Source organism: Sylvia atricapilla, chromosome 8 (genome assembly GCF_009819655.1).
Source record: "Sylvia atricapilla isolate bSylAtr1 chromosome 8, bSylAtr1.pri, whole genome shotgun sequence".
Classification (NCBI taxonomy): domain Eukaryota; kingdom Metazoa; phylum Chordata; class Aves; order Passeriformes; family Sylviidae; genus Sylvia; species Sylvia atricapilla.
Genome location: NC_089147.1, coordinates 34073085 through 34099706, shown reverse-complemented (window position 1 = coordinate 34099706; position 26622 = coordinate 34073085). Strand labels below are relative to the sequence as shown.

General features: G+C 50.7%; 1 protein-coding gene across 1 annotated transcript in view; it reads left to right on the top strand.

The window, feature by feature from the left end:
- Positions 1 to 26622, top strand: part of LOC136364588 (cadherin-23-like) — a 142706-nt gene that overhangs the window by 86953 nt on the left and 29131 nt on the right. Inside the window, exons 9-12 of the mRNA XM_066324542.1 lie at positions 72 to 184; positions 2145 to 2333; positions 10509 to 10658; positions 11891 to 12049. Coding sequence (XP_066180639.1) covers positions 72 to 184; positions 2145 to 2333; positions 10509 to 10658; positions 11891 to 12049 — 611 coding nt within the window. The remainder of the gene's footprint in view (positions 1 to 71; positions 185 to 2144; positions 2334 to 10508; positions 10659 to 11890; positions 12050 to 26622) is intronic.

Sequence of the window (26622 nt, the reverse complement as noted above, 5' to 3'; positions counted from 1 at the left end):
TGTTGCTTCCAGCACTTTTTAGGATCAGCTGTGCCAGCTGCTTGTGCTCACATTCCTCTTATTTTTCTCAGGTAACACCAACAGCATCTTTGCATTGGACTACATCAGCGGAGCCTTAACCCTGAATGGGCCCCTGGACCGGGAAAATCCCTTCTACAGCGCTGGGTTCATCCTTACAGTGAAGGTGAGACCTGCTCCAGCCTTTACAGAGGAGGATGAGGAGGACATCCTGCCTGAGAACACCCCCTTCCAGGCAGTGCTGCAAACCTGGGATGTGTTGTTCTTGTGGGCATCGGGAACCGTGATGTGCCGACCAAGTGAGATGTTAAACACAGCCCCTTTGTCTGGTGGCCCAAAACATGATTCAGTCAGTATGGATGCATGAGGGCATTTTTGCTGTCCTGCCTGTGGCTGTGTCTGCTGGCAGCGTGCAGATACCCCAGGGTTGCATATAGCACCAGATACATACTCAAGCACCTGAATTGTGCCTACTTTTGCCTGTCTTCTCTCTTTCTCCCCACCGAACCCCTGGATAAGCATGACATTTTGTCTTGTCAGCAGGCAGTGGTGTAGCAGGGCATCGTCCATGCTACCCAGCATGGGGAGGGAGTGATGCTGGAAGTTGCCTTGTCAAGAAAAGGCACTGGAGCGTGGCTTTCCAGCCCCACCAGCCCCACCTGAGAGTGGCTCCGTGGCTCTGCTCACAGCCCTGTAATTAAAATCAATACCAAGCTGGGCAGCTGGTTGGAAATGCATTTAGAAGTATAGATTCTGCTGGGCCAGGGTGAGGAAAAATCAGCAGTGTAGGAAGGGTCATTGATTGGGAGGGAGGCAGCCAGCACATCGCCTTCTTGTTTTTGGCAAGTGTGATACTTCCTTGGAGGGGGGCAGAGGGACAAGAAATCACCCCTCTAGGTCCCAGACACACCGTTCATACCATGGGGCTTTGTGTGTGAGGAAGAGATCCTCACTCATCCCAGGTATCTTTTCATTCAGGCTTTTACGGTTTCAAAACTCAAGGGAGGGAGGATTGTCTGGTTTTAATAGGGACAAAAATATCTGTTTAATCTTGGAAAGGTTTGTGAGCCTGAAAACTTGCCCGCTTTCCTCCCTGCATGACAATGGAGTTCCAGCCATATTCTGTTGATCTGATACATTTCCATGTCCTGTCCCCACAAACTTTGCATCCTCCCGCAAATGCCAGCTCTCTGCGTCCCACATCCCCAGGACCCAAAATGTTCTTTGCTGCTCTCATCCTGGAGCACACAGTGAAAATACAGCTGGATTGCTCCTCGCTGGGATCAGCCTGTTCTGCTGTTGTGTGCAGAAGCAGTGAATAGCAATGAGCCATGTGGGTCGTGATAGCATTGCTTTTCCATGCCCACAGCAAAGCAAGATTATCCAAAGGACAAGAGGAGGGACCCGGCTTGAAAAGGCTGTTTCGTGAGTCTTGCTTCTCTGGCATTAAAATCTGCACTGTCTCCTCTTGGGAAGGCAGAATTAAAGTCCTTCTTGACACAGAAGTGTGATGTCGACTCATGACTCAGCTCTTGTATTTAGACACATGTTGCCCAAACCTATTTTAAGGTCTTAAGTCTTCTTTTCCTCTGGTGCCCTAGTTTTCCATCCCTGTGCTTTTCAGCATACTGTATGGTTCACTGTCAGCTTCCAGCCCCACATCAGGGATGGCAGAGGAGAGAGCAGGAGTGCTCTCTGCCCTTTTGAGCCTTCCCTTATTTTGTGGGCTGTCCCTTACGTTTCACAAGGGACATTTTTTTTTTGTTCAAACACTTGTGGCAGGGAAATTTCCTACTTGTTCCTGTGTGACTCCAGATCCTGCCAACTGTTGCACAGAGGCAAGGAAGAACTTGGCTACAGCCATCCTAAGGGAAACGTTAAACCCCTGGGAAGGTTTTTGAGAGTGTTGTAGGACCAAAGCATGAGTGATGGGAGACTTGGGCCAATATCTCTGTTGTGTTAGTGTTAATGGAACAATGGCAGAGCCTATTGGGCATTCTTCTGTGGCAAAGCAGAGGAAAATAAAGCTGCAAGAGTCTCTCACCACACCACACACACTTTCTTTATCTATATATATCTTCATTCTTTCTGGGGAACAAAGGCTCTCCTGTTTTCTCTCTGTGCAGGGGACAGAGCTGAACGATGACCGCACTCCCTCCAATGCCAGCGTCACCACCACTTTCAACATCCTGGTCATTGACATCAACGACAATGCGCCCGAGTTCAACAGCTCCGAGTACAGTGTGGCCATCCCAGAGCTGGCCCAGGTGGGCTTTGCCCTTCCCCTCTACATCCAGGTGGAGGACAAGGATGAGGTGAGGTATTTTGTGGGGTAGCACTGGTTAGGTTTCAGGGTGGGCAGGGGAGAAGTCACTGTGATACCTGTGATGAAGTGCACTCTTCTCTCTCAACATCCACTTTTTTAGCTTTCACTGCTGCCACTGCCCTCCTTGCTGTGTACCCCAAGTCCAGTTTCTCTCCCCAGTGTGCAGGCACTAATGCAGTCAGGATTGCACAGCCCCTGAGAGCCAGAAAATAGGATTGTCTGGGAGGCTGATCCCCGCCTGCTTCTGAGGGCTCTCGTCAGGCTGTGCTTTGCCAGTCTGGTTTAGCAAAGGAGGAGTTTTTTCTTCTGGCCTCCAGGGGGGACCTGCCGGGGACAGGGACCTTCCAGGGACAGAGAAGACAGGAGTCCCAAAACCTCTGTCCCAGGAGGGACGGGTGCTGCTGCTGTCAGGGAGGAGGCAGGAGACGCCCCTCGGGGTGGGGAGGACTGGGATGCCACTTCATCACTGCAAACAAGCCAGGAGCATTGGTGGCTTGTTCCTCCCACGTGTCCATGGAGCTCCTATTTGTCACGCACCAATCCGTGCCGTGTTTGGGACTGCAGCCCGTTTTCCAGCCTTGGGCTCCCAGCCTTCAATTACTCTGATTATTTGACTTGTGCAGTTCACGTCTGGCTGCTCCTCTGTGCTGGTCCTCCCCCAGCCCTGCCACGCTGCCGGGTGTCTGCTCCAAACTAGTGCTGACACCTCATGGTGAGCTGTCCAAAGTCGCTTGGAGTGGCTCTGCCTGCAGGCTCCTGCTGTTCCCAATTTTTTTTCAGGCTGAGCAGGAGAGGAGGGGAGAGCATTTGTCAGAATAAACGGCTCCGTAGAATGGGTTGGGTTGGAAGGGACCTGAAATATCATCTCGTTCCAACCCCCCTGCCACGGGCAGGGACAGCTTCCACCAGACCAGATGGCTCAGAGCTCCATCCAGCATCACGGCAAAACATCATCAGGATGTTTTCCTGATGCTTCAGGTGATGGGAAACAAAACATGCCATCCAACCCCCCCAAATCCTGGTGGGTCAGTTAAAATGTGCATCTTTTAAGTTGCCTTTTCTGGCTGGGAAGACTGATTTGTTACTCCCCAGCCCTGGGTGGAGTTCACCCCATCTCATCAAGCCACCCGAAACTCCATTTTTTTCCATCTGAAGTGATTATGACACAGAACTAATAACCTACTGGTGACATGATGTCACTGTCCAGGAATTATGAGTTCAGCCTGAAGAGGTGCAGATGAGCTATTAAGCAGATAAAGAGATGGTTTTTTCTTGAAAATGTCAATTGCTAATAAAGATATGGATATGACAGATGCTTAGGATAGTTTCTGAATAGAGCTGCTGTCGTGCTTGCTGAGAGATGTCAGCAGATCCATTCTTGAAGGGCATTGTAACACTTCTGTTTGTGCCACCAGGATGAAGGATCTGTCATTATTTCTGGTTAAAAGCTCATTTTACTGGAGTGACTCCCATTCAAGAATTCACTTTTCAGCCTTACTAATTTTAAAATGGGAGAATAAAAAAATAGCTTTGCCTTCCCCATCACACCAGCAAAAAATAGACGCTGTTCTTTTGATGTATTTCTTTAACTTCCTGAGATTTCCCCAAAAGAACTGGCTGAGATTTTTAAAACTGCTGAAAGAGGATCTCTTGTGCTAAGGGAATTTGAAGGAGTTTTACTGTACATGTCTTCAGAGACCATCATATTAGCATGGATTGCTTTGACCATGGCATTACTTTCACTGATAAGAAGCAGAGGAGAGCTGGTTCTTGGGATATCTGGAGGGAGGAAAGTTATAAGCAGTTGGTTACTTTTTTTTCCCCTGCATTATCCTGTGATGGATCGCCCTTATTTCTTCTCATGGATGCTTGCAACTGGGTTGACTGTCAAGGTAGCACTTTAGGGGGGATAAAAAAAAGGGAAAAGATGCCCAGCTGGTGAAAAAGATGTGCATGAGATAGAAGTAGGACTGCACCTGCAGCCAGCACTGCTTCCCAGAGAAGTACTTGTAGAACTCTGAAGACCCACCAACTTTCAGTGAAAAAAACTACAGAAAGGCTAGGGAGTTTGCCTGACAGCAATGTTTTGGATGCTCAAGTACCCCATGAGGGCTGTGAGGGTTTTACAAACCATCTGGATTGGAAGTAGCTGAGGTGGCAGCGGGCTCCCTTGTCTCTCTGTGGATGCAGGGGTGCAGGGATGTGTTGGCAAGGACCGAGGTCTTCAGGCAGGGATGTAACTGAGGATGTGGCTGACAGAAGCTATTCTGGCAGCACTGACTTCATGCTGGAGATGACACGACTCATTTGTGTAAGGGGCAGAGAACTATACACATCTTCAGGGAAAGCAGAGAGAGAAATAAATGAGAGCAGATGGGTTGAGACACGGGAAATCAAAAACGGAGTCTCTGGGAAAATCACTTTGCCCGAGTTTGTCTCCTGCCTCCCAACTTATGTCACAAAGTCCTGGGAGTGTCCCTTGGCAGATTGGTTTATTTCCTGAGCCAGGACACCCAGCCTGGTTCTGGGTCCTCCAGAAAATACAGGCATTGCTCCTTTGGCCCTCAAGGTTGAGGTCCTGCTGCGAGAGAGCAGCCCACACCTGGATTTTGCCCCGTGCAGGGGTCCTGAGGGTCTGGGTGGTTTTGGGGAGCCTTCCTGTCATTGTGCCTTTGTAGAGCTGGGGAAAGGGCTGTCACATGGGTCTGGCCTTTAGCACCCGCCGTGTGGGCTGCCAAGGCTATTAAACAAGGCTTTTCAAAACCAGGCCTACACAGCCCTTTTTAACCATGGGCTTCTTGGCCTTTCTTTCTTCTGATGTGTTTTGCACAAACTGAAATGATGGCTTTTGTAAGGAGCCAGATTAAACGATTCAGCAAAGCACTTAGAAATGCATTTCTGAGGCACACAAGACCACACTTGAAAGCCTATGCTTGGATTTCCCTCTGTGCTGTAAGTGCCTTTCTGTTGCTCAGCTGGCATTAACCTCTCAGACGAGGTTCCCAAGGAAGTGTCTCCAAGGAGAAGCCCTTCCTCAGAGTCCAGCCCCTGCAAACTCCCAGCTTTCACTCCCCAAACGTGGCCATGGTCTTGCTCCAGGAGGAGCTGGCTGGGGCTGTGAGGTGGGATGGGGAGCTCCTCAGGAGGGAGTTGAGCTGAGGTGGTCCCACATGTGGATTTGGGGTGCCAAGAGGTGTTCAACCAGGCATGCTGGTTTTCCCTTCTTTCTTTTTCTTTCAGAAAAGGTTCAGAAAACATTTACGGTTTTCTCTTTCGCATTGAAAGAGAAATGAGTACAGGGTTTTGCACAGGATTTTCTATCTGGCCTTCTAGAGCAACCTGTCTTGTGGAAGGTGTCCCTGCCCAGGGCATGGGGTTGGAATGAGCTGAGCTTTACGACCCCTTCCAACCCAAACCATTCCGGGGCTCTGTGAGGCAAGAAAACCACATTGATTGCTGTGCAGCTGAGTTTCTCTCCCTGCCAGATAGAGAGCAGACCCTTAAACAGCTTTCCCAAGCCATTCAAGAGCTGTTTATGAAAATCCGTGGAGGCTTCCCAGTGCTTAGACTGAGCCTGTACTCAACTGGACACTCCCAGGCTGTGGTTGGGTTCTCCTCTCATTCACATTCTGGCGGTTCAGCAGGGGGGAATAAATCCTGTGTGTGAGGCAGAAGATTAAAGCATTGACTTATCTGCTTTTACAGCAAGGTTTGTTTCCAGGTTGAGAACAAGAGCCCTGAGCTGTGGGACAGGCAGGTGTTAATTCAGAAGGCTTACCTGCTGCTGGGCTGGCTGATTTGGGGGACATGGATGTCCTTTTTGGACATGCTGGTGTTCTGTACCTGGCAGGGGTTTGGCCATCCAGGAAAAGGAGCAGGGCATGCTTTGGGGCATCCCCCATTTCCTCTGGCTCCGAGATCCATGGATGCCTGTTCAGGGAAGCAGCAGTCTGTTCTGCCAGGGCATGCCAGGGAAACCAGCTCTCCCATCGTGGCTTCCACTTCATTTTCCTCGACACGGTTGAGTGAAGAGGAAGAAAAGGGCAGAAGCTGTCTGAAGCACCACTATCACAGCCTGACATTTTAAAATAATTTTGAAACAATTCTCTAAAATAAGCATATCGAGGAAGGTAAAATGGGGAATTTAAAATAAGGGGAAATCTGGGCCATGGGAATACGCTCTATTTGTTGCACAGAGCTCCATCAGAGACTCCCACCAGGATATCCTGTGTGCCCATGCGTGTGCAGGTGGCAATATATGATTCATCCAGAGCATATATATGCATATGACAGGCACAAGCACTATAAATATGATCTACATGGCAAGAAACTGTAAAAAGGAATTGACGGCACATGAGTATTCTCTCCCAAAAGTGCCAGCTGCCAGTCGGGCTGAATTAGATTTCACAGGGGTTTTTGCAATACATGGAATTCACCAGCAAATTACCCTTAAAGAGGGAAAATCAATCATTTGGAGCAGAGATAAGCTGAAGGCGAGGCAGCCTCGGATTGATCCCGTCTGTGCAGGCGTGTGTGGAATTCAGCAGATAACCTGGGCAGAGCGGGGAAGGAGAAAACTCCTCCAGGAGGTAGGGAGAGGGCAAGAACTGACACTTAAGATGGGCAAAAAGATGGAAGAATACGGCTGCTAGCATGGAGAGGAGGATCCAGAAGGATTGGGGAGCATTTTGCTCCAGGCATCCTGCATTGCCCACCAGCCCAGTGAGTTCCTTGGGGAAGAAGGGGACAAGGGCCAGTGCCCAGTGAGCCCTCGAAAGGGCACCAGCACCAGGTGGGAGAGGGTTGCTGGGATCCCAAGCTGGCTGGGCAGTGGGAGAGAGGCAGGCAACACCCAGAGAGGCTCTTCTGAGTGAAATGCTTTGAAATGGGTGCAGGGAATCGCCCCCTTCAGGCCTTGTGTTTTCAGAGGAGGGATTAAGTACCATTTGTGTCTGACTCACTAGAGCCGAGCCTAAATTATCCAAGCTCTACAAAAAGGCACTAATTGCTTTGAAAAAAAACCCCAACTTCTTTCCCCTTCCTTCACCTCCACTCCCAAACTCTCAACTCTTTCCTTTCTTTATATACTTCCCAGAATGGGGAATATTAAATCCTCTGTAGCTTGTTGTAGGTAATAGCCCAGAAAGTGCCTAGAAAGTGACTAGGAGGAAAGCTGGAATTGCACTGGATTTTGTGCTTCAGGAAGGCAGGGCTCTCCATTTCGGAAAGGCAAATTGCACTGGGGTACCCAAAGGCAGATCTGTACTAAAGCAGCGTGATTAGGACAAAACCAAGGATTTCCAAGCTGCTTTTCCCAAGTCTAGTTCACTGTGCTGAAAATGATTGCGGGAGATCAACCTACCCATGGACCTCAGTGAATGGTGTGGTCGAGGAAGGGTTGTCTCTTTGTCTAGGGATATGGATTATTTTATTTTTACTTTGTTTTCTTGTGTAGCCATTGGTAAGTGATGCTGAATATTTGCTGTGACTGCTGGAAGGTGGAATAATTCCTGAAGCACTTCCAGGTGTGCTGCCACAAAGAGGAGGGCTGGGTGGGAGCACTGGTGATGGAAGAAGCCAGGTAATTGTGGGTGAAAAAGTGGTGATGAAAACAATGATCCATCCTCAGTCCCAGCTGAAACAGCTGATGTGGCTGGCCGGTCCTCCTGATGGGAGGTTTCCTGATTCCTTGTGAACTCTGCCAACTGAGTGTGGATTGCAAGTTGGGAGAGCAGATTTTTGTCCCCTGATCCACAGCAGGTGCATGAGCGGGTCCCAACTGAAGCTTCAGAGCTCTGGGGTGGCAGCTGTACCCATCTCACACCTGAGCTTCTGCCCTTGCCTGCCATGGTCCATGTCAGAACCCTGGTCACTGAGAATTTTAGATGAAAAGATAAAAACGCAAGAGGTCCTACCTGTGCCCAGGGTTCTCCCCCTGGAATTTCAGAGGGATATCGGGCTGGCAACCAGGTCTGTCACAGCCCCAAAATGCTGCATGATCAGCCAGTGGTGGCTTTTTTGGAAGCAGAGGATGGGTGTGAGGTTGATGTGGCAGCGGGGCCACAGCACAGCTCCGATTACATGCTCTGAGGAACACGCATGGAGAACAAAGCCGTAATTGTGCCCAACTGCAGCTCAATTTGTCTTTTAGCTGAATCAACACAAAATTTCCATCGGTTGTGGCAGTGGCTGAGAGATTTGATTGTCAGGAAGGAGGCAGTGGGCAGCAGCCCTGAGCCACAACGAGAGCAAGCTCCAAGTGCTGGCATGGGATGAGAGGAGCTGGAAAACGTGTGGCTACATCCCGGCACTGGGCGATAGCACGCTTCCCTCCAGAACCTGTTTTTTATGGGTCAATTTGTTTCAGAAGGAGTCAGGTTTATTACTGTAGGGTTGCTGAGCTTTGGCAGTCTGCTCCTTAATTTGTGGATCTATAGGAAGGCAAAGGACTCAGTTTGTTTGCAGTGGTGGGGAAAAACTCGAGCCATGCAGGAGCTGGGAGGTCGGGGGATGGAGAGAGGAAAGAGCACGTAAAGCAGGTCACTGATAACATCCTCATCCTTGGCTGCAAGGAGATGATGGTGCTTGACTGTGATCGCTGCACGCCAGGACCTTTGGGAGCCCAAGTGCTTGTTTTTCCTCTTCTCAGCCATGTTTCAAACCCGTTGTTTGCTCTGGGTGGCAGGAGCAGGCAGGAAGGGGTGAGGGGAATGTAAGCAGCTCCCTGTGGCTTCCTCTAGAGTGGGGGGTCCTTGCTGTGAGCTGGGCTTAGCCAGGCCCTTCTGCTGGGCAGCTGATAACAATTTGAATATTCAGATTTGCTTTCAGGCATCTGCAGGGGTTCACAAGCTCCAGGAACCAGGAGCAAGGAAAGCAGCATGGGGGCCGAGGCAAAAAAATAAATAGCTGAATAAATATATAAATGGCAACTCGCAGCAGCCCTCCCCAGAGGCAGCTGTATCCCCCTTCTCCAGACCTCACATGGGGAGACTGAGGCACTCGAGGGGCTGCTAATTGGGATAGTGGGTATCTGGAGCTAATCTCCTTCCCCAGCTAGAGGGGAATTAATCTACCTGGCTCTCTTCCTGCAAATACTTGGATTTCTTTTGATGTTTCAACTTTTATCTCATGCCCACAACAAACTAACTCTTCTCTGGCTTCCAAGAAAGTCCCTTGCATCTCACTGCCACAAAAGGTGCTCTCGTGTACTGCAGGGAGGGTGCAGAGGGTGCAGGCCCTGGGAGAGATCCTGAGGGCTCTCAGCAGGGATGGGCAGGAATTCCTCCATGAAGAAGCTTTTTGTCACTGGCAGGAAATGGTCATTTGTTGTAAATAGACATGCTGAAGATAGGGAACAAAATAGCTTGGGAAGTAATGCTTCCTTCTCCATTCTCCATATCCTCTGCTCACTCCCTCCCTCCCAGGGGTGTTCCTGGGGTGTCAGGAGCATCCCTCGTTTTCTCACTTGGCACTAAAACAGCTCGTGGAAAGTGCCAGTCTGCACTGAGATGCTCCCACTGCCCACCAGCAGAGCACTGCTGGCTCCTGAGGCACTGGGTGCCCTTGTGTGGTTCTGTGGGTGTCCTCAGGGCTTGCTCCTGCCGTGGGGCTCCACACAGGGGAGATGCTTGGTGTCCCCTCAGCTCCTCAGTTGATTGCATGGCGGTGTGCAAGAAGGGCAAGGCAGAGACTCTGCTCATGTCACCAGCTCTCAGCAGTCACACTTAGGCAGCTTTTGCTATTAGTGCCCCTTCGTGCATTTAATTGGCCACTTTTTCTGAGAGGAGGGAGGTCATTCAGGGAAAATTGGAAATTCATCTCTGGCAGCTTCTGAGCTTGCTTTTCATGTGCTCTGCTGGGCAAGGCTCCGAAAGCATCGGTGTGTTGGCGGCCTTGCTGCTTTGCTGGCCGGGTCTTGGGAGAGGAGGACTTTTTCCAGTTCCCAGTTTGAGCTGCCTTACTGGAAAAAACCTTCCGCATGGGAGAGGCACCTACGCTGTGCCCTCAGCCTGAGGCATTGAAATCCCTGTGTGCTGTGTGAACTTTCAACAAGCAAAAGGGACTTTCCCTCTGTGTGTCGCGCGGAGTCATCACAGGGATGCATTCCTGCTCCTCTCATGTGCTCAGGGATTTTGTAAATAACACGCCAACCTTGCTCTTTCAGGGACCCAACAGCATTTTTGAGGTTTACCTGGTGGGCAACAACTCCAACCACTTCATCATCTCACCGACCTCCATCCAGGGGAAGGCAGACATCCGTGTCCGCGTGGCAGTGCCGCTGGATTTCGAGACCATTCCTCGATACGAATTTTCGGTAAGCCTGCACCCCTGGGCTCTGTGGGACAGCCACAGCTTTCAGCATGACCTAAGGTGACCATTAAATGTGGGAAATGGATTTGTGGAGAATTCTCAAAGCCTGACAGAAGGTTCACACAGCCTCGTGCATTTGTACGCGAACTTGGAGATAAAGTGTGCTGGCTTAGAAAGGACATGGGATAGGACAGACATTGCTGAGGGGAGAAATGGAACTGGAAACAAGTTTCAAATTATGACCTTGCAAAAAGACCAGATATTTTTGAGAAATAGAACTACGAAAGATGTATTGTAGCAAGACACACGTGGGGTGTTTTAATAGATGATTGGCTCAGAAGTGTTAGCAGCTGATAGGCCGAAAACTGCTTATAATGTATTGTAATTAGGAAATAGTTTGGCTTCTGATTGTGACGGCGTGAATTGTAACATCTGTACCATCTCACCCTTCTCATGAGACTGAAAATGGAGTAAAATATTTTAAAACACCTCTCAGGAGCCCCATCGCTGTGTCAAAAAAAGTTTTTCTGACAATTAAACATCCTCCTCTCTCTTGTCCAGTACTTGAAGAGGACCTAGGAGAAAGATGGAACAAACTTTTCTGCAGGGCCTGTTGCAATAGGACAAGGGGGGATGGCTTTTGATGGTTGATTTAAATCAGGTTTAAGGAAGGTTTTTTTCCATGGAGGTGGTGAAACACTGGAACAGGATACCCAGAGAATTGGATGTCCCATTGCTGGAAATTCAGGGTCAGGTTGGATGGGGCTCGGAGCAACCTGGTCTAGTGGAAGATATTCCTCCCCATGGCAGGAGGTTGGACTAGGTGATCTTTAAAGGCTCCTCCCAACCCAAACTGTTCTATCATAGTCCCCACTATGAAACAGTGGAGCACTACAAAACAGCCAAAAAATCAGAAATTATAATAAAGAAGGAGGTAGGTAAGAGATTTGCTCTGCACTTTCTCTTTCCAACATCCAAAGGCTCAGCTGCAAGAGCTTAAGCAGAACAGGACCATAAAAGCTTTATAGAGCATAAAACTTTGTTTTAAGAGCACCTATCAGGTGCCAAAACCCTCCCCGTCCTCCTGCTCCAGCTCTGTCAGTGCTTTGCCTTGGAGCTGGCTCAGCTGGTGAGGGAGCTGAGGAGAGCCTTGTTTACTCCACTAAAGAAGGACAGGTGACTCTCCCAGGCTTCTCAGAGCCTCTAACCCTCCCCCTGCCTTCCTGTTCTGCCCAGCTCTTTGCAAACGAGAGCGTCCCAGACCACGTTGGCTTCGCACGCGTGAAAATCAACCTCATCAACGAGAACGACAACCGGCCCGTGTTCAGCAAGGCCCTCTACAACATCAGCCTCTTGGAGAACACCACCGTGGGCACCACCGTCCTCCAGGTCCACGTGAGTAGGAGCATCCCAGCTCCCTTTGCCAGGTCCTTGGCACGTGTGTGGTTCTGTGGTGTCCCTCGCCAAGGGCTAGCCTGGGAAGGGAGCTTTGGGAGATGCTGGTGGCAGGGTGTGGACGTCTCATGGGCTTTTGGAGCAGATGTCCTGACCTTTCCTGTTCTCTGGAAGATGTGTTTTCTGCCACACCAGGGATTCAGAGACAGTCCTGCACTGCATTTCATCTGCAGATACCGATCCCAGTGGTCATGGTGCCCCTGGTGTGGCTTTTCCCACTGCCCTCTTTGGAAGCATCATCTTCCTCAACCAAACCGAGATTGGTCATGCTGTTAAAAGAGCAAAGGATGGAAAAGGAGGGGAATGGCTCTGTTCAGCAGAGCGTGGTATTGCACGGCTGGCAGCAAACAGATGCAGGCAGAGGTGGTGGTGATAGCAGGGAGCGTTTCCGTAGGGCTCTTTTCTGGGTTGGCTGGAATCCTCATGGAGAAGACTCATTTCCTGGTGCATGAGAGCAGTGCCAGTGTGAGGCACAGCAAGAGCCACGACAAAACTCTGTGCTGAAATACCACTGGAAGAAGCATCAAAGCTCCTCTGGGACAGGGGAGCACCAAACCCCCTGCTACACGTTGGGTGTGCTACTGCCACTACCATTAGTCATTAATGAGTTTGCTTGGCTCCCTCTCCAATGAATTTGCTCCAGCTGTCCTCCTGCCCTCTTCTTGTCCCCCTGCTCTCCCAAGACACAGCCTCTGGTCTCCCATGCATGCAGGAATGCCAACTCAAGAGGATAAAAGCCCAGACAAAAGAGTTGGGTGTATGTGGCTGTGTGTAAGTGTGTTTACTTTACAAGCAGATGGTGTGAAACTGTATAGAGCCCCCGAGCTGTTCCCATCTGACAGTTATTAATATTTCAAGCAGATGTTTAGCTAGTCAGGCCGTCAGACACTAAACAATGAGATTGTTACTGCGTCTCATCTTTCCCCAACTTCCAGCTATGCCAGCATTTCAGAGTGAACACAAAATGCCAGGAGTTGAATCTTCTATGATAAATCAGAATGGATGCAATTAGTACTGAAATCCAAATTGCCCTCCCAGCTGATCCCAAACTTTTAACAACCCTCATAAAGTACCAGCTCCTCCTGCTGCGGCCGCTTGCCTTTGAGCTGCAGCCCTCTGGTCGCACCACATCTCTCCACCTGTCCCATGTGCTGCAGACAAAAAGCCTGCTTTTGTTGCTAATAAATTCATTCTCTCCTTTTCTTCCTTCTTTCCCGCTTGCTCGAGAATATTCCTGGATATTCACGGATAGGGGTTAGGGATGGGGTTTTGGAGAAAGCCTGGGCAGCCACATGGCACGCACACTTCCTTGATGGCTGCATCCTCATGGAAGGGGACTTTTGTTGGTTCCTCTCTTTTTGTGCTCCTTTATGCAAATAAATGCAGGTTCGAAGAGACGATGGAGTGCAGGGTGCTAAGGATAAATCAGGTGCCCTGTGGGGTCAAGGAAATTGATGAACAGGGATGAACAGGGGGGTGCATGGGCTGATGAGTGGTTGCTGAAGGGTGGCAGGAGGCTTCGTGCCAGCTGCTGCTGGAGATGGCCAGGCACAGCTGGCAGGACAGAGCAGTGCCTGCAGCACCTTCCTGGCAGGGAGAGGAGCAGCTAAAACCGTGGGAGCTGATGTAAGGGGAGGTGGCTGATCTCCTGCCCAGGCCAGCATTCTGGGGAGGGAGGACAAGTTCCTTCCAGCAGCCCAAAAGCCTCTGGGCTGTTTGCCCATCTCCCAGTGAGTGCTTCCTGGCTATCCCACCTTGGCTGTGGCTTGTAGGCTGTGTTTAGGTGAGGGGAAAGGCTCTCCTCAATGCCACCTTCTCCAGGTTGCCCTCTGTGTGGGGCCAGCTGAAAGGGAAAGGAAAAAGGAAAGACCAAGTAGACTTCATTTGCAGTGACAAATGGCCATTTGCTTTTGCAGCATTTCAGCTCCTAATGTCAGTGACAGCAGAGAAACATTGCCTGTTACACGTATAAATCATCTGTAAAACAACCATGAGTGCAGGCAGCCAGCAGGGCCCCAGAGCTGCTGCCTGCTCCCTGCCTCTTTCCCTTTTTGCCCAGGAATGAGTGGGTTCAGATCCGTGGATTCCTGGTCAAACCTCAGCTGCTTCCCTGGCACGACACAACCTTGTCCACCCTCTAAGATTTTGTTTGCTCTCTGCTTAGCATTCCCTCCATCTCCCTGTCCATCTATCCATCTGTTTAATTCTGTCCCTGAAAGGCAATTATTGTTGAGATTCAGGTGGTCGTTTGCTTGCACAAGAACATCTGAAGAGGCCAGGCCCATGGGAAACAGCTCCTGACCCATACAGAGAGCCCACAATATGCCCAAAGGCAGCCTTCTCTCCTGTCTCCGTGCTCTTGGAGCATGAGGACAAGCTGAGAGAGCTGGGAAAAGGACACAGCCAGGAGAAAAGGAGCTCAGGGGGGACCTTCTGGCTCTGCACAACTCCCTGACAGGAGGGGACAGCCAGGGCGGGTCGGGCTCTGCTCCCAGGGAACAGGGACAGGACAAGAGGGAACAGTTTCAAGTTGTGCCATGGGAGGTTTACATTGGATATTAGGAAAAGTTTCTTCAGTAAAAAGGGTATCAGTCAGTAAAAAGGTAAAGTCAGGCATCAGAAACAGGCTGTTCAGGGCAGGGGTGGAGTCACCATCCTTGGAAGGGATCAAAAACCAAATAAATGTGGGTGCATGGTGAGCTTGGCAGTGCTGGGTTCATGGTTGGACTCGATGATCTCAGAGGCCATTTCCAGCCTTAATGATTCCATGCTTGTTTACACATGTGATAAGCCCCTTAGGCCAGAGATTCCTGGTTTTGCAGAGACTAGTGTGAAGGGCTCCTTACTTCAGCCAGAGGTCACATAAATCATGGCTGTTGGGAGTTACATGTCCATTGCACATCCGTGACAACTGAAGGACAAGCAGCCTGTCCAGGGCTCTGCAGTTGTTAGAGGGCTCTCTCAATGCTCAATGCAAATTTTGGGTTTTTTCCCTGCCCCAGACTCTACTGTGCCAGGAAAAGGCAGGCTGGAAAAGCATGGAGGTCCCTCACAGCAGCAAACACCTTCTGTGAAGCAGGAGCAAGGCAGGGAGGTGAGCAGAGCTCATCCTGAAGAGATGGGCCAGTTCTGCCCCAGCTACCAGCAGATATTGAAATACTATCTTTTTTTTTCTGAAACAACTGGCCATGAAGCCTTTTAATAACATAACAGAAAAGGTCAGAGAAAGAATTTCACACTTCTTGAGCAAGCAGGCAACCAGTATAACTGCATGCCTTCCAGGAACGAGGCAGCAAGAACATACACAGCACCCTGAATTAACTGGGGCTCTGACACCCCTGCCAGGTCCTGCCTGCCTGGTGGCCAGTGGCTTTAGATGGGCGCTGGCTTTCCTAATAGGAGAAGGCTGGATGGATGGACCCTGGAGAGGTGTGGTGCCTGCTTGGGGCAGAGGATGTGGGGCTCTGGGATAGGAAGCTCTGGGGAAGGACCATGCTGGGAGTAAGAATGGCTGTGTCCAGCTGGAGCCATGATCAGAGTCATAGAATGCTTTAGGTTGGCAGGGACCTTAAAGGTCATCTAATTCCAACTCCACTGCTGTGGGCAGGGACACCTGCTAATCCTGAGGTTCTTGAGTCCAGAGGCAGGAGAAGCCTGTTACTACTCTGCATCCTGCTCTAGGCTGCCTCATTGCCCAGCAGCTGGGGGTAGTGCCACTGCTGCACAAGCCCTCGTTTAGTATCTCAGCTGGGACAGGAGAAGAAAGGGAAGGCTGGGGGGAGCTCTGTGCCCAGTGAAGGGGACTGGTCTGGCATCAGACATAGATGCCCATGTCTCTGCTCCTTCCTCTCCCAGGCACGGAGGGTTTGGAAGCAGTCCCCTGGGCTCGTTCTGGTGGGGGTCCCCTGAGGAGCTCTTCTGCAACCTGGCCAGGGGAAAGCAGGAGGGAGCTTTCAGCTGGAAAGGTTTTTTGGGTGGAACAAGCTAAATAAACATGGCCTTGCTTTTGAGGGCACCCAGACCCAGCCCAGCTTCCAGTGAGCTCCCTCCAGCAGGGAGAGAAGAGGACAGTTTAGCCCAGCATCCCCTCCTGTCCCTGGGGTGGTGCTTGGCTGGGAAGCTCAGGGAAGGTGTGAGCCTGTGTTCACGCTGAGTCCATGGCATCTCGGGCTCCTGCCTCACTGCAAGGCTGTGGGGTGTGACAGCAGAGGGTACAGTGCCCCTCCAAACCCACCTTTGGACACTGCTGCTTTGCCAGCAGTTGCCAGGGGCCTCCAAAAGCTGTGCTCCAGTTGCTGATGTATTTGCTAGACCTGGAGAATGGGGAAGGGGTCTAAGACGACCCAGCAGGAGGCGGGAATTAAGGGGCAGGAGATCTTCTTAAGCTCCTCATTTCTCTACACATCTGCACAGCAAAGTCCTCCTGAAAAGCTCCGATAACCAAAATCATTAAAGCCCAAACAAACCAAGAGTAACTTGTTTTTAACACGACAATGCATTTGATTTGCCTTGAAGTGTCTGGAGAAAAATGGTTCTCCAGGGGAGTGTGTTAAGTAATCCTAGTTCTGTGATCCCTGCTCACCACTTTATTTGCCCCGGTCTGGCTTGGCTGCACAGGCTGGGATCAGTGGCTGTGGGCTCCATCAGCTGGCTGGCAAGCAGCAGCAGGCTGGGCTGCCAGCCCCCTTCCCGCTATCTCACCGTGGAAAATGGCTGAGATTAGGACAGGGAGGCATGGAGGGGCTTGCAGGGAACAAATCGCCCACTTGGCCTCCTTCAAGCCCCACACAAGCATCTCCCAGCAGGCATTAGCCCCTGCTGTTCCTAATCCTTTCCTGCCAGCTCTTCCTGACTCCAGCCAGGTCAGGCATGGATTAGATAGACGAGCCATACTTTGGAAACCACATCAGCATCTCTCTGGGATGGTTTGTGTAGCTATTTGTCCCAAATCCTTGCTGAGTTAATGACTTCCTTCTCTGCGGGATATCCTCCTCCCAAATCTCTGTGAGGTGATGTGCTCTGCCTTGCCTTGGTGTCCTCCTTGCCCTGAAACACCTCTGGTCTGAGGTGGGGCTGGGTTTCTCCTCACAGCAACCACCCTCAAGGAGTCTGAAATGGATGTGGAGACTTTTCAGAGCTTTAAATACACACACACACAAAAAAAACTTCTGGCCAAGCTTCTGGTGAGCTTTCCAGAGTTATCTTTTGGAGACCATCAGAAACAGTGTGAGCACCTCCAGCAGACCTCAGATTATAAACTGTGGTACCCGATTCAACCAGCAGGCATCGATTTCAGCACAGAAATGATTCTCTGTATCTTGTGATATGTGGCAAGGCAGGTAAAATAAGCACCGTGTCCCCTCAGTGCTTGATAACCTGAATCTCTAAGGCGGCCTTGTGTGTAAAATCCCCACTACTTTCTCTGGTTTTTAAGGAAACCTGGATTAAAATTTTCAGATTATTTGATGGAGGAGGTGAAGAGATGGTCACCCTGCTTTTTTGGCAAATGCATTAGCCTGTGTGTTCTTACATATGTGTGTGCATTCAATATCTATGTACACACATGGGTTCACATTCCTGAGCAGCCCCTTTCTCCTACCCTCCATGGGTTGTCCCCTCCCTGAACATCATTCCCAGCACATCCATTCACCTGGATTCTCATCTTCCCCCTCCCTGCCGCTGCACTTCCTCGGGAGAAGCCTTGTTAGTAAGAACCTAATGAAGTAAATGTGCTAATTAACCTTCCATTACTCTCCTCATTAAATCAACCTTTAATTTGGTTGGCAAAGTTCCTCTCCTTTACCACCCAGCTGTCAGTTTTCTTCTGCTGCTTCGATCTCTCATTGGCCTCGTGTCGGGGATGGGAAAATCAATCCCGGCCTGATTTTCTTTCCCCTTCTTTCCAGCCAGCTGTAAACACCAGTTAACAAGAAAGTAATAATGTACTTTTCCCACACTGGCAAAGAGAGTTGCAGACATCAATAAACAGCTGTTTAGGATGCAAATCACTTTCTCAATCAGCCATCAGCCTTTGAGTTTGGCAGGGAATGCCATGGTCTGTGGGCTCCTGCATTCCATCACAGCGCTCCCACATCCCGTCGTGCTGCTTTGCAGCCATCCCAGAGCAACTGTGGGATGCCCAGAGAGCTGCATCCCTCTGGGTTTGTCCCACTCCAAGTCCTGACGTGGGTGGAATGAGGCTTTGCAAGCCTTTGGGGGTTCTTCTGACTCTCTTCAGGACTCACCCCACCTTGCATCCCACCATCCCTTTGGCTAAGGGCACTCTCTCTACCACCCAACATCTTGTTGGCCATTGTTTCTTGGTGATTTCTCAAGCTTTTATTTCCCTTTTTCTTGGAGAAAAAACGAATGCAGGGGGGCAGAAGCAGTTGGAGATCAAAGGCAGTAATGGAGGCTGCAGCTCTGAGATGCTGGTGGATGAGGGGCTCGCCCCGAGCTGTGTTTCTCATCACACGGTGATGGTGACTTGTGGACCGGCCTCCAGGGAAAACCTACACAGCTCCTGATTTTGAGGAGGTTGCATGGAATAAGGACACAGCTGTTAAAGGCAAGGTAGTGTGGTGGGGAAATACCTTGCAAATCAATGGATGGGTAAAAAGGCATCTAGGCTCTCTTCCATGGGCAATCAGTGTGGGATAAACCATCATCCCTCTGTTCTTTGGTGGCACCTGGGGTGCTCTCCCAGCATTAGGAGAGCAGAGACTGGTGCAGCCCATCATCTCATGGTGGTCGGCAGGGATGCCACCATGAGGACAGCACAGGGCTTCTCAATCTTTTTCAACTGCCTGGCCCTCTACATTTTGCTCAGGGGGTTGAGTTTGTGTCCTACTCTGCAGGCAGTCACCTGCGCCACCTACGTTAGGTGTAACTTGCACCTCCTCTACCTTCTCGTGTGGGTTATGGAAGTACAGGATAGGGAAACACTGGAGGACTCCCAGGGCAGCCTCCTCCTTTCCTTCTGCTTTATGCGACTGCAAAAATCTCTTGGAAAGTCCTCGCTGCAGAGGAGGAATGGACAGGGTGGCGGTAACTGAGGACTGCCAGCCAGATGTCTGGGGCAAGCTGGATGTTGCAGAGGCTCAGACGTGCAGAGAGGATCTAAGAAAGCAGGAGGGTGTTCAGAAGGCACTGGTGGGAATATGAAAGCATGGCTCAGAAGCAGCTCATGGAGGCTGGAGAGCTCTCAGCTGGATGTTTCTGATGTCCTCCAAGCGTAGAGACTTTGTCCCTTCTTCCAGCCCTTCTCCCCACCCGTGGGCCACACAGCTCTCCCTCCCTGTCAGAATCTTAATTGATCCTGTTGTTCTCAATCCCCCCCTCCCCAGTGCTCCATCTCCAGCTGTGCTTAAACAGAACAAAATCTCTTCCAATTTCCCTTAAAAAGAAAGGCCTTAAAAAGGCCGCTTAAAAGAAAATTGAATCCTTTATCTGCAAGAGGAGAGGAAAACTGCAAACACACGAAACCAGTAAAGAGTTAAATAATCAAAGCAGATGATTCCAAATTGCCTGGAAAGTTAAACATGAATGGCTTGGCTTCTTCCTGCGTGCTCCTTGGGTTTTCACAAGTACAAAAATACGCTTGCACTCCTTGTTCCCGTTAAATATTCTTATCCAGTCAGCTCTTGAAGGGGAGGAGGGAGTTACCAGGCATGATTGACAGATCTGAAGTCCTCGTCTTTCTGTCAGGGCCCAGTGCTCTTTGGCTGTGTTTATCTCCTAAATCTAAATATCAATCCGTGAGACTGAAATGGGGTGGAATAGGAATCATGACAGCCCGAGCGCTGAGGAGAGAGAGAGAGAGAGACACTTATTGCAGCTTGTGCAGCCACTCCCTGTCCTGATGGAGCTGTCAGGAAAAATGCACAGCAAGAGCACAGAGGTGGGAAAGCAAAATATAACCGCAGCCTGGCCCCTTCCCCCTGCCCAACCAAGAAAAAAGGGGGAAAAACCAACAATTCAGCCTGTGAGAGGGAAAAGAAAATCAGGGACCGAACGCAGCCCTGCTCCTGTCCAAACTGCATCCTGCAAAGCACAAGCCAGGCAGCAGGATCCCCCCCCATGTCTCCCCGTGTTCCCAGGAGGAGATGGGGTTGGGTGGTTTTCCTTTGCTGCTGGCTTTGCCTGGTGATTTGGGATGTGGCTGGGAGTTCAAGGGAGAATTTTTCCCAAGGTGGTGCTCTTTGCAGTGTGAACACCCTGGCCTCACACCTCCTTCTCAGCAGTCCCTTTAGGGCCATCACTGTCTTCACCTTGATACACTCTCTCCCAGACTCCTCATGCTTTTTACACCAGCAATGTTCCTATAGAGCCAACACTCCCGAGGTTTTAATCTGTTTTCAAAGCTGCCCTCACCCCCCACGTCTCTGCCAAAGCATCCAAAACTATGTTTCCCCAAGCTTCCATTGGAATCGGCACCCAGAGGGTGCTGTTGGCTGAGTGACGCTGTGACACGGACAGTGTCACCCCTGGACAGATGACCTTAAGCTGCCCCTGGCGCTGCTGACGTGCCGAGATTGGTGTGTGAAGAGGAGGGTCCTTTACCTGAACTGGGAGTTTGGGAGCCATTAGATGTGCAAATCAGTTGAGTTTTGCCATTCCCTTTCACCAGGCAGGGATGCAAAATGTTCATGTCCATCTCGTTGCAAGGACCTGTTCAGCACACGCTTCCTCCTTTGTTTTTATCCCCCGCTCTCCTGCTGGGCCGCTCACCTGGGTGAGGTGCAGCTGCAGATGGTGGGTGGCATGGTCGGCTTCCCAGGGCTCTTGCAAATAGTTTAGCCATCACTGAGAATTTATATTTCTTCCACCAGACTTTGACCTTAATTTCTTCCATTTTGCTGGGCTGTAAAATTCATTAGAGACTCAACAGCGAAGTGATTGGGATGTCAAGCTGGGCAATTGTGGGGTTATTTAAGTGCTGAGATGTGCCACTTGCCATTTAGGTGGACAACGGCAGAACACGAAATCAGTGCAGTTCATTAGTGGGCACCCAGCTCCAGTAAAACCTGTGGGCATTTAAATGGTCTTGGGTGCCACCAGTGAAAACCCACGCTGGAGGAGCCCGTTTATCTCACTTCTAGGCCGTCTTCTGTCGGGTGGTGTTTCAAAGCCCGGTCTCCAGCCATTCCAGCAGCCTGGCTACAGTAAATCACTGCCCGCTAAATCACGGCTGCCCAGGCAAGTGTTAACCTTGCCTGTGCGGAGCTGATGTTGCAGGGGCTGCTGTTATAAAACACAATCAGGAAGGCTCTTGTTTTCCCCGGCGGCTGGCACAAGAGGTGGGGAAAAGCTCTGCCGTTCCCAGGGAGGTTGATTGACTATTTTTCCCCCCCGTAGGCAGGTTCGGCGCAGCCCTCTGGGGTCATTAGCGCCGATTGAGCTGCCTGGCTCTGGGCAGGGTTTGGAGCTGCTGGGGAGGCGGTGGTAGCCCGGCATTGCCTTGATTCCCCACAACCTCTTTCCCAGCTAATCACTGGAGCCACTGGGCTCCGGAGCCGGCCGACCAGCGGCTCTGCTCTGCCCTGATTGCCGCCTCCCGCCGGGCAGCCTCCCTCTAAAAGCCCGGCAGAGAACACGGCCGGGCCAGGCAGTGCTGACAAAAGAGCTGTTTTCCCCACTGAAGTCATTCCATAATAACTTTAAGTAGGTTTTCCATCGGTTTTCCGTTTGGCTTTCACAGCCCAGTGATTGCATTTCGTGGAAGCCCACGGCCCTTCGCATTTGTCTCCTGCAAATCACAAATCAAATCCCAATCCCAGTGGCTACCAGCAGTTAGCTGTTATTCCCCTGGGACCTGAGGTTGCCTCGAGGAAGGGATGTTTGGATGGCTGCCTGCTTAATACATGCAGGTTTCGGTGGCTCTAAAAATCACTAGGAGGCCGGGCATGGTCCCTCACCCTGGAATTCCTGTACCACGGACTGAGCGGTCTGTGGCTGTCCAGTCAGCCCCAAGCAGCAACTACAAATGCCTCACTTTCCTCGAAAACAAAACGAAACAAAACAAAACAAAAAAACCCTGGGAAGCAGATGGGAATCCTCCTTCTGTTTGCTTTCCCAAGCCACAGGCATCTTGCTCGAGCAAGCCAGGGGAGCAGGCAGGTTCGAGGCTCTGCCCAGGCACTCCAGTAGCCTGACAGCTTTTTGACGTCCTGTAATTGCTTTCCTGCCACAACTCTTTTAAGCCGAGAGCTGCTGGCCAAAGCAATTTGTTCCCCATCAATTTTTATTTCCTGCTTTGTGCATGTGAGGGAGGAAAAACAAAGAGGACGAAGGAGAACAAACAGAGCTGGGGCCCGCTCCTGCTCCAACCCGTGCCGAGGGAAAAGTGGGAAGGGTTTGGCTCTTCAGCCAGGCAGGACACGCCAGCCCTAATCGTCATTCCAGCGCTCTCCGCTCACCCCTGCCACCAACTTCCAGCTTCTCATCCCTGTCTGACTGTTTCGGAGGGAGGACTGTGGTCCCGGGAGCTCCGTGGGGGATCTGAGCAACCTCGAAGGGCTCTTCTCGGTTCTTGAAGCGCTTCGCGACTCGTCCTGCCGCGCTCCCTGAAGCTGCTGTGAGTGGAGTTCATCTCCGGCAGTTTAAGGAGTCGTTGAGTGGGTCTGGCGGATGATGAATGTCCAAACCATTACCCGGTGAAGCTCCGCGGAGCTGTTTAAAACTGAATTCTCCCATGTAAATTTCTGCTCCATCAATCCTGATGACATGTCAAACATTGCTATTGTTTCCCGAACAAATTGGACGACATGCCCTTTCCTGCAGATTTGCCCGCGAGAGCAGAACTGCTCGCCAGCTCCTCGCTTTTGTCTCCAGCTCTGCCGGCCTTGCGGGTGGGGAGGGGTGGATGTGATGGCCATTGGTGGGACAAAGGGAGACATCCCAAATATTTGTGCTTGGGGGGTGCAGATGGACAGAGAGCCAGGCCATGGGTATTTTTGTGTGATTCACGTGCTGGGTGCCCGCACCGTGCCGCAGCTCAGTAAATTAATCCTTTGGGTTATCCAGGCTCCCTCTTCTTGCCACTCTCCCAGAGTTTAGCTGCACAAATGTGAGATTTTTTTAGAAATGGTCTGCGCTGGTGACAACTCATAAAAGTACAGATGTGGGCCCGCGTTGTCATCCTGCCCTTTTGCAGGCTCCAGTGGGCAAATCCCGGTTTAATATTCCGGGCAGGAGAGGAGAGCCGTAAAAGCCATTTGATTGCTTCTCCAGGTGGAACCCTGAGAGACTTCCAGCCAGATGCCTTTCCTCCCCGGGCTGTGGGAATGAATGCGTGAATGCTGGGGGGATGGGGGGGTGGGAAACGAGTCAGTGGTTGGGAAATGCCACAGGAAAACAGCTGGCACCCTGGGATTGCTGACAGCTCAGTGGGATTTGGGGTGTTCTGCAGGCATGTGCTCGCTCGGAGCCCTCGGCATTGCTCTGCAAAGGGAGCGTGTGTTGCCTCCCCAGGGCCTTGACCAGCTGCGCATCCTTTTTACCCCTAGAGGGGAAAAAGCTTGGTAATGCAGAAACAGGTGAAGATCCCAAATTAAATATGCTGAGCGTGCGTGGTTTGGCTTTTTTTTTTTTAGCATGTTCCCTGTCACGCTCAACTAACCTGCTCCATTGCCCAGCATTATCGCTCCATGATGTTCAGTTGCCAGCAAAGTCATCCAGCTGGCCTCACCTTCCACCTCCCCAGTGTAAATCAGAGACATTAATTAGCCCGACTGGCAAGGTGGTGGATGGGGCAGAGTCAGGCTGCCCGTCCTCCTGGCTCCTCGGGAGAGGAGCTTTTTGCCTCGTTGGCACTTTTGATGTCATCACATCTTGTGCTCCAGCCACCCTCCTGGCTCCCCTCTCCCCAGGGCTCCCATTCCCTCCTCACTAACCTTCGTTTAACCTTCCTCCTTCCCTATCTCTTTTTTTTTTTTCCCTCGTCGCAAGAAAATTACACTTTCCCAGTGTTGTCTGTCACTGCAATAAGCACTTACGAGTGCAATTGTATGGGGCCAAATGAAGGGAATTCGTTTTGCCCGTGCTTTCTGGTACTGTCAGACCCCCTGTAAATCATTATCTCATCACCAGCCCATCCAGGTGCATGGAAAATGCTTTTCTGGGCTCTGCTCTCGCACCAGCCACTTAGGAATTAATGGAACCGAGGGACTTGCAGCAGTTGCTGGCACAGAAGTAATGGACAGGAAAAATCCTGGCCTGAGGCTGAGGGCTGGCAGCGCTGAGGGTGCTCCAAGCCCTCAAGGAATCTGGGGAGAGAGGACCCAAAAAAGGGGCTGGTGGCAGGTGTTAGGATGGGGGATTAGCCCCACAATGAGTTGGCTGAAGGATGCTGGTGTGGGCAGATGGTGGGTTTGACCCCCTCTTCTCTCCGAGTGTTTCCATATGGAAGAGTTGCCATGCTCTGCCTGGGATGGAGCACCTCCATGGATGTCCTCTGAGGGGGAAGATGGACCCTCGAGGTGCCCCAGGAGCAGGAGCAGGCAGATTCCCACAGATTTGTTCCATTTTACTGAACACAATTCCAATTCCCATGGAAAGGAAATCGCATCGTAGCAGTGGATAGGAAAACCAGCAAAATCAGTAGGTCTGGAAGGCTGGATCCACCAGAGCACCCTTTGGCTGGCATCGAGCAGCCAGAGTTCAGAAACGGTTTTCTGAACCAGGAAACAGGTTCACTTCTCAGCCTGGAAAAATGTCTGGGGAGAAAAACTTAAATAATCTGTCTGGTTTTCATACCTTTTGCTCTCTGTCGCCCCGTGGTGTGGCAGGGGAGCAGCACACGGGGGTAAAGCTGTGCTCAAGCTCCTACTCTGCCATCAAGGGTAATCAAGGCCATCGATAAATCAGGAAGGTTTCAGGAACAGGCTGTGTTCCATGCCAGTCTTAAAATACAGCTTTTTCCTGGTATCTGGACATAAAATGTGTCTTTGACCCTGCTTCTTCACAGACCTGTTGGTCTCTAAGTAATCCAGACAGGACTCAATTTAGAAAATATACTGGGGGAGAAAAAGGATATTTGGGGGATTGCACTCCACTTTCCTCATCTAAAAATAAAATTTTCTTCTCCTTTTTCCTGCTGCCACTCATGCATATTTCATATATTCATTAGAGCAAAGACTTTAAAACACAAATAAATCTTGCTTTGCTCATCCAGAGCTGACACAGTGAATTGTGAACACCTTCCCCAGAAGGTGCTGGTCATTTAGCCGTGACCAGCCTGCTCCAGCTCTGGCAGCTGCCGGTGGAGTAGTTGCATCCCACAGCATCCCGAGCCACTCCATTCGTGTGAATGCAGCAGATTGCACCCCCAGGAGGGCTGTCCTTGTGGAAAGCAAGACCAAAATCACTCTTCCTTGCTTTTCCAGATCTGTATTTTAGCCTAAGAGGCTGTTCTGAAGTGCGATAGGTTTTTATTCCTCTACTCTTGTCGTGGTTTCACACTGGCCAAACACCAGGCACCCACAGCTGGGCAGAGGAGGGAAAAAAAAAATTAACAAAGGATTCGTGAGTTGAGATAAGAACTGGGAGAAAACACTCCAAGGGCAGGCACAAAGTGAGTTTATTACTAACAAAATCAGAGGAAGATTATGAGATGTAAAATAAGCCCTTAAAAAACACCTTTTCTTCCCCACAACCACTCCTTCCTTCCCACTGACAGAGCAGGGGACAGGGTGTGGGAGTTTCAGTCAAGTTTTTCTTCTGTTTAGCTCGGGGAGAGGAGTCCTTCCCCTGTGAGACCACGGGGTCCCTCCCATGGGAGACAGTTCTCCATGAACGTCTCCAGAGTGGGTCCAAATCTCACAAGCAGCCATCCTACCATACCTGCTGCAACGTGAGTCCCTCCCATGGGCACACAGTCCTCCCCAAACTGCTGTGGCGTGGGTAACTCATCCATGGGATGCAGTCCTCCAAGGACAGGCTGCTCCAGCCTGGGAGCAGGGCCCTTTTCTCCACCGGGTCTTCCACTGGATCACAGCCTCCTCCAGCTGCTTTTCTTCTTAAGTCTTTTATCACAGAGGCATTACCGCCATCTCTAATTGACTCAGCTTTGGTCAGCAGCATGTCCATCCTCAGAGCCATCAGGGATTTTCTCTGCTGGACATGATGGAAGCTTCCATCAGCTTCTCACAGAAGCCACTCCTGCTACCAAGGACCAGGCTGTGCAAACCCAACACAACTCTAGAATGCGTAGGGAAGGGTACGAGCTGTGGCTGCGGAGTCCCAGCTTTCTGCCTTCACGGGAACAGGAAGGATGGCTATTGAATTTCTCGAAGAGCCAGATGTATGCAGCTCTGCGAGGGTTCAATACCTCTGAGGGTATCCAGCACCTCAAAGAAAATGGCTTAAATAACCGCGAGACAGCCCGGTTAAGTGTGTCTTGAAAAAGCAAAAAGGTTTTAATAACAGAAGAAAATAATGCAAAACAAAAGAACAAAGCCATTCACAGTGTAGGGACAGGTCCCATGCACCTGCTACAACACCCCAAAAATGCA